The sequence below is a fragment of the Mustela nivalis genome (genome assembly GCF_964662115.1).
Source record: "Mustela nivalis genome assembly, chromosome: 18".
Classification (NCBI taxonomy): domain Eukaryota; kingdom Metazoa; phylum Chordata; class Mammalia; order Carnivora; family Mustelidae; genus Mustela; species Mustela nivalis.
The window spans coordinates 57,000,570-57,012,921 of record NC_139037.1 but is presented as its reverse complement, the minus strand read 5'-3'; the positions used below and the strand labels follow the sequence as shown (position 1 = coordinate 57,012,921).

The following is a 12,352-nucleotide window of genomic DNA, read 5'->3' as shown; positions in this document are numbered from 1 at the left end:
CCATTCCTGCTTATTGAATGAATGCATGCAAGCATGCATGAGTGCCCTGTTCCCAGAGGTTGTCCTGTGACGGCCCCAATTTCATAGACTCTGAGCTGATCAAGCGTGAAGCGGGGCACGCACACCTGCCCCCACAGATGGAACCTTTATTGGAAGAACCTTTACTTGAAGAGCAGAACCTTGAAGACCCCGCCACCTCGTAGGGCCCAGTTGGGGGCGGGGCCTCCAGACCCCAGCATTTTGGATTGCACCATCTTCCATTTGTTAGAGGGGAGACCCGAGATCCACCTTCTGCATCTTCCGCCAGCCCTTTCAACACTACCTGGCCACCAAGACGATGTGTTTGCATCTCTAACATCCACACAGCTTCTCCCTTCGCCTCGTTACACCTCACGGCTCCCCGCAGCCACACATTTCAGGCTTCCCCACCGCCACCACGCAGTGGCTCGCCCCAGTTTGACGCATTGCAGGGAAGGCCGGACCAATCGGCACAGTGCTCTCATTTCCGCCATGGCCCTGGCCCAATAGCGGCACAGCTCACATAGAGACGCGTCACGCGGCACACCAGTCGTGTCCCTCCGCCGGGGGGGGGCGGCAAGTGGAGAGGACGCAGGGGGGCGGAGCGCGCGGCGACGAAAAGTAGTCCCGCGGCGGCTCCGCGCGCGCGCGCGCGCGCGACCGGAGGCAAAGCCCGGCTCTGTGTGGGGCGGGCGGGAGATCCGCAGGTCCGTCGGTGCGGTGTGTGGCGCGGAGGGATCCGCGGGAGCCGCAGTGCGGCGGCGCGCGGGCAGGGCGGGGCGGGGCCGGGCGAGGCGGGGCGCGCGCACGGCGTCCGTTGAAGGACCGTTGGGGCGGGAGGCGGCGGCGGCGGCGCGCGCTGCGGGCAGTGAGTGTGGAGGCGCGGACGCGCGGCGGAGCTCGAGCTGCTGCAGCTGCTGCCGCCGCCGGAGGAACCTTGATCCCCGCGCTCCGGACACCCCGGCCTCGCCATGGTGAGTGAGGCTGGGGTCCGCCCAGGCGGGGGTTCTTAGGCGGGCACGGCGGGGCAGGACTCCTGAAGGGGCGAGTGGACCCGGTATAGGGGGTGTCGGGGCCCCGGCGAGCGCCCCTGGACCCTTCTCGGCCCCTCTGTTGGGGGCCTTCGAACCCAGAGCTGGACGTTTGGATCCCGGAAGAGCGTTAGGAGCTTCAAAAGCGACTTTTAATACCAGGTGGGGTATTTAGACCCCCAAATGGGCACCCGAATTCTCAAAGGGGGCATCTGAACCCAGAATGGGGCCTCTGGACCCTCAGAGGGGGTTTGGACACCAGAAAGGACTTTTGGACCCAGGGTGGGGCGTTGGATCTCTGAGGTGGGGTGTTTGGACCCCTTGGAGGGCGAGGTAAGAAGCATTGGCCGGGGAAGGGGCTATTCGGGCCCTAATGAAGACTTTGGGTCCTCAAAGGATGCGGGGAAGGGAGATCAGAGGAAGGCCAGGCTGCCGGCGAGCTCCCGAGAGGGGGCCGTGTGTAGCTGGACCTGGGTGGGGAAAGTCGCAGGGATGGGGGCGACTTCTGCAGATCAGACCCCGGAGGGGAAGAGGGGGTGTCTGGGAAGACCAGCATTGCAGAGGGAGGAGGAGGAGGAGGGTGAGGTGCAAGCTTAGGGCAGGAAGAGCCTGGGGTAGGTAGCAGTGGAGGTTGGAAGATGCTCTGGGAGCCTGCAGGGACTGAAGAGGATTGGGGTCGGGGAGGTGGTTAAGAGGGAATGGTGAGACTGGTGCTTGCCAGTGGTGGGGGAGCAGGAGACCTCGTGGTTGGTTTGGGGGGTGGCCAGAAAAGGTTCTGAGGTTACTAGTGGGTTGAGGCTGTTGAACTAGGGAGGTTGGTTTTCATGGGAGGGGGCTGGGGCGGAGTGTTGCATTGGGTCCCTGAGAAGGTGGGGGTAGAAGAGGAGCCTGGCTTGGGTTGTGGGAGGTGAGGTGGAAGAAGGGCGGGGGCGGGGTGGGGGGCTGTCGGAGGAGAAAATGAATGGCAGCCAAGGTGGGCCTAGATTTGGAGGTGGATGTGGGCTGCTCCCTGGAAGTCTCCAGGGAAAGACCGGGACAAAGACTGTTCAGTCTAAATGGGGAGTGGGCTGCAGAGGCTGCAGGGAGTGGCTGTACGGTCCCCCTTCCCCAGGAAGGATGGGGCTGGGCAGGAGGCGCCCTGGCTGTGGGAGCAGGTGGGCGGAGTTGTTCAGGCCCCTATTGCGCACTGAAGCAGCATGAAATAGGGGGGGGTCGGGGACCAAAGTTTGGGATGCATCAAATGAGCCAGCCTTTTAAGCCTCGAATCTCACCCCCTCGCTGCCCCTTTCAGACCGAGAGAGCTGCTTTTTCCACACAGGAGTGCTGGTTTTCTTGTGGTCTCCAGCTCCGGGCACTGTTCTGCGCGTCTCCTCACTTGTGCCAAATGACAGTGCAGTACAGTGTGGCGTCGGTGACAATCGGACGCCTGTTCCCGTGGCCTCGGGGTGGGGGCTGCAGAGCTGGAACAGAGAGGACCTCCAGAGGGACCCCTTCTTCTGCCCGAGGGCTACTTGTTCCGTCCGGGGCCCTCACTGAGCGCCTCTGTTCATTCACACAGCTGGAGCTTTGAGAGAAAACCAGCAGACTGGTTCTTTCCTGCTCCCTGCCACCCACAGCACCCACAGCCCCCCCAGGCTCAGCTTCGGAACCGCGCGCGCAGCCCTCCTCCCTGGCAAGGCCAGGGAGAGCAAGCAGCCGCTGCTGTGTATCAGATCTCAGACTTGCTGACACAGACCTAGTGGCTCCTCTTGCCGCTACCCTATTTTCCCCCAGCAGAACCTTGCTCTAGGGGCCCTCAAGGCCTTCTTGGCCGGTGCCAAGGAGCCCCCCACCCATGGCGTCCCAAATAGGACCTGAGCTTCGGCCCCAGCTAGTTTCTCTTCCTACTTGTAATCGGCAAGGTGTGGGTGGGACGAGCCCTGGTCACCAGCCTTGGACTTTGGCCTGAGCGCTGTGGCTCTCCTTGGCCCGGGTGAGGGGCCCTGGCCTTGGTTTCTGCTCTCATCTAACACTGCTCTCTGGCATTGGCTGGGGGCTGGGTCACGGCAGAGAAATAATACCTCTTCCCTCCCCCACCCCAGGGTTTTTTTTTTTTTCTCTTGTCCGGCCCCTTACTGGAGCCGAAGATGAGGGATAAGGAAGCAGGAGACCAGCTGGGTTGTTTTGGAGACAATTTTTTGGAAGCATAAAATTCTCAGATTGTGAAAGGGAAGAAATCCTGAGAAGGGGTCCCCGCGATAAGAGTTTCTTGGGTGATCCGTGCTGTGGGCAGCAGCCCTGCTTTGAGATCCATAGCTGGGAGCTGGGACCTTTCCTTCACGTCGCAGGGGCCGGGGAGAGGGTCTTCTAATAGGCAGGAGAGTGTCTGACGGGCTCCAGAAGCAGAGCCACGCCTATTTGCCGCAGCTCCGGACCTGGTGTGGATCATCTTTGCCTTCCAGCCACGGGTGGCAGCCCCAGCCCTTCAGAGCCACTCCTGGTTATGCGAGGCCATGTGTCCCAGCCCCTGACAGGGCTGCCCAAAGTGGGGGAACAATTGGGGTTCTTGCAGAGCGGGGCGGTAGGGGTGGGAAAGCCCCCCGCATGGGCTGGCTCCTTCCATTCTGGGCCAGGCAGAGAGAACCAGGAGCAGATGGAATGGCTGCCCTCCTCCCCAGACTGTTCTCTGCCCTCGGTTCTTTCTCTTCCCTCTCCCCTGGCATTGCCTGGCCTTGGTAACCAGAAGCCCATCCTATCTTCTCACGTTCCCTGAGCAGCTTCCTCAGGTGTCAGGACCAGGCTTCTCTGCCCGTGGGAGCCAAAGGCAGTGGCCCAAGCAGGGGGCTCGTGGGCCGGGGCTGCTGGCTTGGCATCTAAAGCCCAGCAGCCCCACGTCTCCTTTGGAGGCAATGCAAAAGGGTCTCCGTTTGGCTTCCTAACCTTCCCTTTAGCCTTTGGACTTTTCCAGAATGTGCGTGTTTTTCCTTCTCTACCTTCCTTCTTCCCTCCTCCCTTAGCCATCTCTCCTCTGTCATCATCACTTTGATTTCCCCTCCCCTTCTGCCTTTTTGGGGCTTGGCCTCAAGTTCCTTCCCCCTTTGATTTAAAAAACAACAACAACAACAACAACAAAAAAAAAAACCCTAAAGGACATTTTAGACCAGTTCTGATGTGACCAGTTCTTCTATTTGGGACGGGGTGGGGGTGGGCGGGACACCACTAGCTTGCCTGGGAAGCTCTGGAACCATGGTGCAGATGGTTTGCTCTTTGCTCTGGTTTTGAGGGCTCTCAGCTTCCAGGCTGGAGCCATGCTGGAGACGGAGATGCGGAGCCCCTTTCCCAATTGTACAAGGAAGTAAAGGAGGGGGCGGTCATCTGGGCACCAGGCAGGGTGGTGCCCTCTTGGCAACATTGGCAAAAACCAAGGAATTCATCTGTTTGCTGCCTCAAGCTAAATGTTGGGGCTCAGCCGCCTGCCCAGCTCCTCTGCAGGACACCAGTGCAGAAAAAGCTGGTCTATGCCTCTCCCCTGCCCCACCCCCAAACCCAGCATGCAACAAGGGCTCCCTGCCCCCACCTGGCCAGTCCCCAGAGTGGACAGGACTGGAAAGGGTTAAAAGCTGCAGCAAAGCTCAGGGAAGCTGACTTGGGTCCCACAGCCCCTCCCTGGCCTTGGCCCTTCCGGCCCCAAAGGAACAGAACAGAACAGAACGGTGCCCTGCGCCTGCCCTGTGCACAGGGAAGTGGGGCGGTTGCCTGTGGCCCGACCAGAGTACCCGGAGTGATTCAGAGCGACCAGTTAGGAGAATTTCTGCCAGCTGCGTCCAAATAGGTGACACAGAAACTAGCCGAGAGCCCCAGACATCTTCCCTCTGTCCTACCCAAGGACTGGCCTGCTTCAGTTTGGAGCCTTCTAGAAATTCCTGATTAGGCCTCCAGGGCAAGTGCTCCCTTCACTCAGCCCCTGGGGCTCTCGGTGGCAGCAGTGCCGCAGCTAAGCAGAGACAGGAACCCGCTGTGCTGGCTGGGCTGGGCTGGGCAGGAGCAGGACGTCTCCCCACCCATCTTGGCTCCCAAGCGCTGGGTCAAGATTGGAAGGCCTTGGATCTGGGCAACTTAACTGGGCCCTGTGGCAGGCAGGCCTGGGTTTCCAGTCCACTCTAGTTCCCAGAGTCCTGAATCCCCACACTTCCTCCCAGAACCTGGCCTTCCTGCAGCCCTGGACCCTGGCGTGCAGCTCCTTAGCCCAGGAGTAGGGGATGGCCTGTGGAGCCGGCCTCACCAGGGGGCCGCTGGACTGAGCCGTCCAGGACGTGGGGACCACTGCAGGTGAGCCCCGGGACTGACTGTCTCCTCCTCGCTTTTCCAGGCTGACCAGCTGACCGAGGAGCAGATCGCAGGTGAGCTTGCCTACTCTCTTCCTCCCTGCCCTGCCCCAGGAAGGCCTGTGCATCCCCAGCTAGCTCTCACCCCGGTGGGAGCAGCAGCTGACAGCTGGACTCGTGTGGTCCCTGCCCCCGTGCTGGGTCCTGTGCTTAGAACGCCGGGGACCGTGTGTAGCAGCACACTGCCCCCCAGGAACACCAGACAGACCCCCTGTGGCCCTGAGCCGGGCATGCACCAGATGTCAGAGCTGTGTCCTCTCCTGGCTGCGGGCCATTGGGGGCCTCTTACTGCTTGGTGACTGCAGGGTAAACCCAGCTCTCAGTCCCAGCTCCCGCCACTGGGCTCCGAAGTTGAGCCTCCCGGGGGGCTGCGGAGCTCCTGTCCCATCCTCTGGATGGCTTGTCACTGCCCTCTCTGCACTTGTCTATGCTTCGCAGTCCCCTTCACACGTCTCGAGTCACTTTCCTCGGCCAGAGAGGACTCTCCGCCAGCTCCTGGCCTGAGCAGCTCCTTTGCATTCTCTGGGTCTCTGCTCCGATATCACCTCGGAGAGGCCTTTCTTCCCTGCCCGGCGCGGACGGACAGCCTTCCTTTACTCTCCGGCCCGTCGCCCTGTGTATTGCCGTTGTGGCCCTTCTCACTGCTGAAAGTATTTCGTGTCTTCACCTGCTGTATCTCCTGTCACTAGACGTAGCTCCTCGCGTTGGGGGCTGTTTCTGTTGGTCCTTGCTGTACCTTCAGTGCCTAGAATATAGTAGGAGCTCCGTATGTTTTTGTTGGCCACGTAGGTGAATAAAGGAAGGGCTGTATATCCCCCAGGAAGCTGTCAGAAATCCTGGAATCCTATCTAATTCACCGCTACAGGAGCTATTGTGTCACTCGGTGGGCTTCTGGGTCTCCCTCTCCCAAGACCATGAGCTGCTTAGGACAAAAGCCAGCTCTTGGATTCTCCCCCCCAGCCTTGGGCCAGCGCAGAGCAGACAGGCGGAAGGATTCACAGAATGGGCCCTGGGCCCCAGCAGCTATCCAGCCCCAGCTTTGCTGTCAGGCCCAACAGGCTGCAGGCTAAGTGCCGAGTACACTGCAGAGGCGGGAGGAGGCCGGACTGGACTCGCCTTCTCTCTGTTCCTCCTGCCCCCGCCCCCACCATGTAGTCACACCTTCTTCTTCTAAACTCTGGCCATGGAGACCCATGGAGGAAAGCTGGAGTACCGCCTGGTTGTGGAGTGATCATGAGCTCCAGGTCCTGCCCTCCACAAGAGGCCCAAGGCCTCAGTACAGAGAGGTGCCGGCATCCCCAAGGAGACTCCTATCCCTGTGGCCCAAAGGCTGGGGAACAGAGCTTCTGGGCTGTGCGTGCGTCTCCCGCAGCACCTGCCACCCACGCCTGGGCTTGCCCTTACGTGACACAAACACAGACTACACTCCCCACCCTGTCCCCATTAGCAAACTGTCCACCACCTCACCCCAGCCCACACTCTCTGGGAATAGGCTGCCAGGCATCTGTTCTCCCAGGGTTTGGGGGTAGGGAGCACCCGGTGCCAAAATGGGCCCAGTGGGAGGGCAGCAGCCACGTGCTCCTCTCCCCGCGCCTGATGCGTCCCCAGCTGTGGCCTTCCCACTCAGCGCCACTCGCTCTTCATCCCAGCTTGGCAGCCATCCCCTCTGCTTCCATCCCTCCACCCGCCGCGCCACGGTGCCGCCGCGCACCCACCCCCGACGCCACCGCACACAGCCACACACCGCCACTAGGTGCAGGGAACTGGCCTGGGACGACCGCTCAAGGCATTCTGCAGCTTCCCCTGCCCCTCCCAGCCAGCTGACCTTGGCCGGCGTACTTCCCGTGGAGAGTTATCTCCGCTCGTGTCCACTCCATGACAGCAGTCCATTTCATCATTGGAGGGAGAGGCTGAAGCCAGGTACCAGAAAGAAATGTAGACTTCTCTGCAGACCCCTGTCAGCCTCTTTCCCCTCGGTCCCCACTGAGCTAGCTTGGCCAAAGTAGATGCTTAATAAATGTTGAACAAAGAAAGGAAGGGGTCTGCCCCGAGCACCAAAGCGAGGGGCCTGGACTGGCAGGCTCCTGGCTACTTCTGGGAGGACTCCTGGGGCCGTCTTTCACTGAGGCTTTCACCGTGATCCTTGACCTCTGATTCCTTCCGTCTCTTACCCCAGAGTTCAAGGAGGCCTTCTCCCTCTTTGACAAGGATGGAGACGGGACTATCACCACCAAGGAGTTGGGGACGGTGATGAGATCCCTGGGACAGAACCCCACTGAGGCGGAGCTACAGGACATGATCAACGAGGTGGACGCGGATGGTGAGCCCCGTGGGGTGGGGGGTGGCCCCCTTTTCCGTCGCATCTCAGGACCATTGGGATCCTCCCTTGGGGTGACGGATGAGCCTGCGTCCCCTCTGCCAGTGCTCTGGGGCAGTCTCCCAGGGTCCAGGCCAAGAACATTCCTGACTCCCCTGCCTACCTTCCAGGGAATGGGACCATTGACTTCCCGGAGTTCCTGACCATGATGGCCAGAAAGATGAAGGACACAGACAGCGAGGAGGAGATCCGAGAGGCGTTCCGTGTCTTTGACAAGGTAGGCCCTCATCTCCCACAGTAGCTCTAGGGTCCGGCAGAGGGACAGACTGGGTGAGGCCCCGGGACACCACTTCCCCGAGGCCTGGGTCCCAGTGCCGGCTCCGCTGCCTGCTTGCCCTGCGACCTCACCCCTTCCCCTGCCTGGTGGGGGTGACTGACAGTCCCTGGCCGGCTCAGAGCCTTGCTCTGTCCCCACACCCAGGACGGCAACGGCTACATCAGTGCTGCCGAGCTGCGTCACGTGATGACGAACCTGGGTGAGAAGCTGACCGACGAGGAGGTGGACGAGATGATCAGAGAGGCCGACATCGATGGGGACGGCCAGGTCAATTATGAAGGTAAGTGGCTGCTGGGAGCGGGGTGGAGTGGGGGGCCGTCTCCAGAGCAAGTCCGCGTCACGACATCAGGAATGAGTCCCTGGTCCCTTGTGTCCGGGAGGGCCGCTGGCCTGGCCCGCTTGCCCGCTCTGACCCGCTCCTTCTGTTTCGCTTCACAGAGTTTGTACAGATGATGACTGCCAAGTGAAGGCCCCTGGGCAGCTGGTGATGCCCGTTCTCGTGCTCTCTCTCTTCTCGCGCGCGCGCTCTCTTCAACACTCCCCTGCGTTCCCCGGTTCTAGCAAACACCAGTTGATTGACTGAGAATCTGATAAAGCAACAAAAGATTTGTCCCAAGCTGCATGACTGCTCTTTCTCCCTTCTTGAGTCTCCTCCCAGGCCCCTCATCTCTTCCTCTCGCCCTCCCCCCTTTCCGTTCTCATCTTCCGAGGCCTGAAGCACTCCTGGACGCAGCCCTCTTCCCCCGAGGGGAGTCTCTGCCCTCCTCCTCCAGCCCGGGTGGCTCTCCTCTCTTTTGGTTTGTTTCCTTTCATGTGTCCTCTGACTTTGGGTGCTGGGGTGGCTGCCGGCCCTGTCCCCGGCCCTGCTGGGGAGGGGATGAGGCCTTGCCCAGGCAGGAGAGCATGCCTTCCGCTGTTGCATGCGACCGGCCCTATGATTCCCTGTGCATATCCCAGCAGCCTTTCGGGCAGGGGTGCCTAGAGAGGCATTCCAGAAGGGCTGGGGGAGGGGGGGGGCCTTGAGTCGCGGTGTGGACTAGATATGGTCCAGGATGGGGACGAGGGAGTCTTGGAAGCTGGCATTCTTTTTCCCGCTGGAGGGGGCCGACTCCTGGAAGGGGACGGATAGAGTGGACGCCGCTCAGGTCCCACTGGCTGATGCGAGACCATCTGATCAAATTCCTGGGGGTGGGCTGGGTGGGGGCTGCTGAGATGGCCGCTCTGCAAATTGTACGTGCCCGTGTTCCTAAAGCGATCTCGAGCTGTTCTGTAAATACCTGGTGCTAACGTCCCATGCCACCCGCGCTGCCCCGTGCAACCCCCCCCACCCTCCCCCACCCGGCGCCAAAGGCCCCTTGTTGCCACGGAGCCAGGGATGTTGCTTTGTCCTGTACAGGTTCTCCTTTGGTTTTCTTCTTTATTCCCCCTAAAACTGGTCCTGTTGAAAACCGTGCCGGGCTAGTTGGAGGGTGGAGAGAGGGAAAATGAGCCCGCCACGCTCCGGAGAGAACATCCCTGCAATAAGACAGTCTTAAGGGCCAGCTGGCCCGGGCCCGGCGGCGGCCGAGGGCAGCTCCGCGGCCTGGTTAGCCGGCCCCTCCCGCTTCTTCGCGGTGACTCGGTTGGCTCCGTAACACCTGTGCTGGTCTCCGTGCCCTCTCTCCCCTCCCCCCACCCCCGCCTGCCCCCCACACTCCCCCAGCATGATCCGTGACCTTGCTTCTGATTTTCGCCTCTGGGACAAGTAAGTCAATGTGGGCAGTTCGGTCGTCTGGATACTTCTTTTCTTTTTTTCTGTTCATTTCATCTTGCCCCACCCCCCACCCCCACCCAGGTTGTTCAAGTGGCTTCTCCTGGGACCTGCCCAGCTTTGAGAACCTCCTCATCCACCCTCTGGCACCCAGCCTCCTGGGGAGGGGAGGGGAGGGATAGGGCATCGTGGGAGACTCAGCCAAGAGCTGAGGGGAAGGGCAGGTAGGCGTGAGGCTGTGGACGTTTTCGGAGTGTTTTGGTTTGGGTTTTCTTTCTTTCTTTCTTTCTTTTTTTTTTTTTTTTTTTTAAACCGGGCAATATTGTGTTCAGTTCAAGCTGTGAAGAAAAATATATATCAATGTTTTCCAATAAAATACAGTGACTACCTGACGTGGCTCTTCCCAGCTTGCCTCTGTTTCTGGGCCTACTCCCTGCGTGGGCCCTGCACCCCTGCCCTGGAAGGGCCTTTCCTGCACACAGCTCACTCCAGAGCCTCATCCTGGTCACGGCAGCAGAGGGGGACCTCTGGGCTGGGCTTGTGATCCCAGCCGGATCTCGTGGTCCCTGAAGGCAGGAGCTGGCCTAGCGGTGCAGCCCATCAGCTTTGGGTGGGGGGTGGGCCACAGGAGCACAGAGGCCAGCCCCGGCCCTCGTGTCAGTCATGAATGAGTGCCTCGTGAGGACTGCGGGGGCCTGGGGCCGGTTCGGGGCCACGAGAGCAGCCCACTGAGCTGAGACATGAAGGCTGAGCATTCACATGATGGGCAGGAAGGGGTCATCCAGGGGAACAGCAAGAAGGCAGAGCCCAGAGGTAGGACCTGGGTGGGGGACTCTTTGGGTGCTCCAGGGAAGGGGTGACATTCAATATGCAAGTCAATGTCAAGCAGCCTGCACGTCTTGGGGCCCTGCGCTCACAGAGCTTTAGCCCCCCAGAGGGCACGGGGATAGAGGGATTTGGAACAGAAAGCCCCTTAACTTCCCCTGCCACAAGTGGGGATGTGGAGAGGGCCCAGGGTCCTGTGGTACTGTAGGAAGACGTAGAACAGAATCCTTAGGGGCTTTTCCCAAAATAGAGGAGCCCCACCTCCAGCTGCAAATCCCAAGTGCTCACCCATTTAGGGGTGCAAGGAGTGAACAGTTCACCATCTGGCCTATGACCCATTCACATGCGGCTGCAGCGGCGGTGCTGGAGGGAAGCAGAGACCTAATCCAGTGGAATTAAAAAAAAAACTCCTGTGCTCGCTTCGGCAGCACATATACTAAAAAAAAAAAAAACTTGCTTTCACTCTTCACCCAGTTTTGGAAGGGTGGAGAAACCCAGCAGCAGGGCCCGACCTCGGGGGCCTTCCTTGTGGCAGAGACCCTAGGCCAGCCCTGGATCAATCCAGCGTGGGACCGTCACTAGAGCCCAGCACGGTGGGTGGGGAAGTCAGGAGCGGTAGGCCATTTCAACAGCACCCCAGCGTCTGTGCCCCCTCTTCCTACCACCTAGTTGTCTATCTCTATGTCTATCTAAGTGAAGGAGGTGGAGTGTATGGACGAGAGCTCTGGTCCTGGGGCCTCCTCCACGACCTTAGGCTCATGATGAGCCCGTCTATAAAATGGGCACATGGGAGCACTTGCCCCTGGGGCCACTGAGGACCGAGTGAGCCCACAGGGACACAGGGGCACAGCAACCGCTTGCCATTCTTCACTGAAGGCTCCCACTTTGCAGGCGTACTTCTCAGCTCTGCCTCCAGGACACTGTGACTCCAGATGAGGAAACTGAGGCCCAGAAGAGTGAAGAGACTACACCAAGGTCAGCGCGCTCTTCAACCCTCAGGGTCTCTCTCTGCCACTTCTTCCTTGATGACCTTTGGGGCGGTGACTTCACCTCTCTGGGCCTCAGTTTACTGGTCTGCAAGATGGAGAATAATGACCCTAAAGGAGGAAGATAAGAATACCCACTGGAGAGGGTTGTGCTAACCACTTCCTAGACCTACCCCATTCAGTCGGCATGCAGGCCACGGAAGGTGAGCAGAGGCTGAATTAAGTGTCGAGACCTGACAGTAAAGAACCGGAAGCCCCGAGCAGGTAATGCCTCTCACACCACACTTCCGGGCAGCGGCTGAGCTGGGTCTCAAACCCTGGATCCTTCAGATCCCAAGCGCCCCTGGCTGCCCACGCAGCTCTGGCTCCTCTCATTAGTTCTCCCCCTTGGGCCCTATGTTTTGAAAGACTTTTACTCCTGGATAGGCTGCTTTATTAAATAATCATGCCTTCTCTTTCCCATGCTTTATTAATCAAAGACACATAGACGGCACTCGGAGCTTCTAATGGACGCAGGGCAGGCCCAGAGGGAGCTGATTCCAGCCTGGAGCAGGAGGCTGACAGTGGGAATCGTTTCCAATTCCGGCTCTCAGGTCCGCTGGACCAGCTCACACCTGTCCTCAGCGGGGACTAGCCGAAGGACACAGGGGGAGGTGCCCACCCAGGGTCCCCTCCCTTCTCCCCCACCCCCAGGGTAGTGGCCACTGGGACCATTTCTAAATGT

At 60.0% G+C, this 12,352-nt stretch overlaps 1 protein-coding gene across 1 annotated transcript; it reads left to right on the top strand.

The window, feature by feature from the left end:
• The first annotated feature begins 788 nt into the window (after positions 1–788).
• Positions 789–10,209, top strand: CALM3 (calmodulin 3). Its single transcript, XM_082710610.1, has 6 exons — positions 789–992; positions 5,398–5,428; positions 7,590–7,733; positions 7,901–8,007; positions 8,212–8,347; positions 8,506–10,209. Exons 1-6 carry the CDS (start codon positions 990–992, stop codon positions 8,532–8,534), a joined length of 450 nt encoding a protein of 149 aa, XP_082566736.1. The 5' UTR covers positions 789–989; the 3' UTR covers positions 8,535–10,209.
• The last annotated feature ends 2,143 nt before the right edge of the window (positions 10,210–12,352 follow it).

Coding starts and splice junctions, on each gene's coding strand:
- CALM3 (XM_082710610.1), top strand. Junction 7,734..7,900: donor CAACGAGGTGGACGCGGATG/GTGAGCCCCGTG, acceptor CCTACCTTCCAG/GGAATGGGACCATTGACTTC. Junction 8,008..8,211: donor CGTTCCGTGTCTTTGACAAG/GTAGGCCCTCAT, acceptor CCCCACACCCAG/GACGGCAACGGCTACATCAG.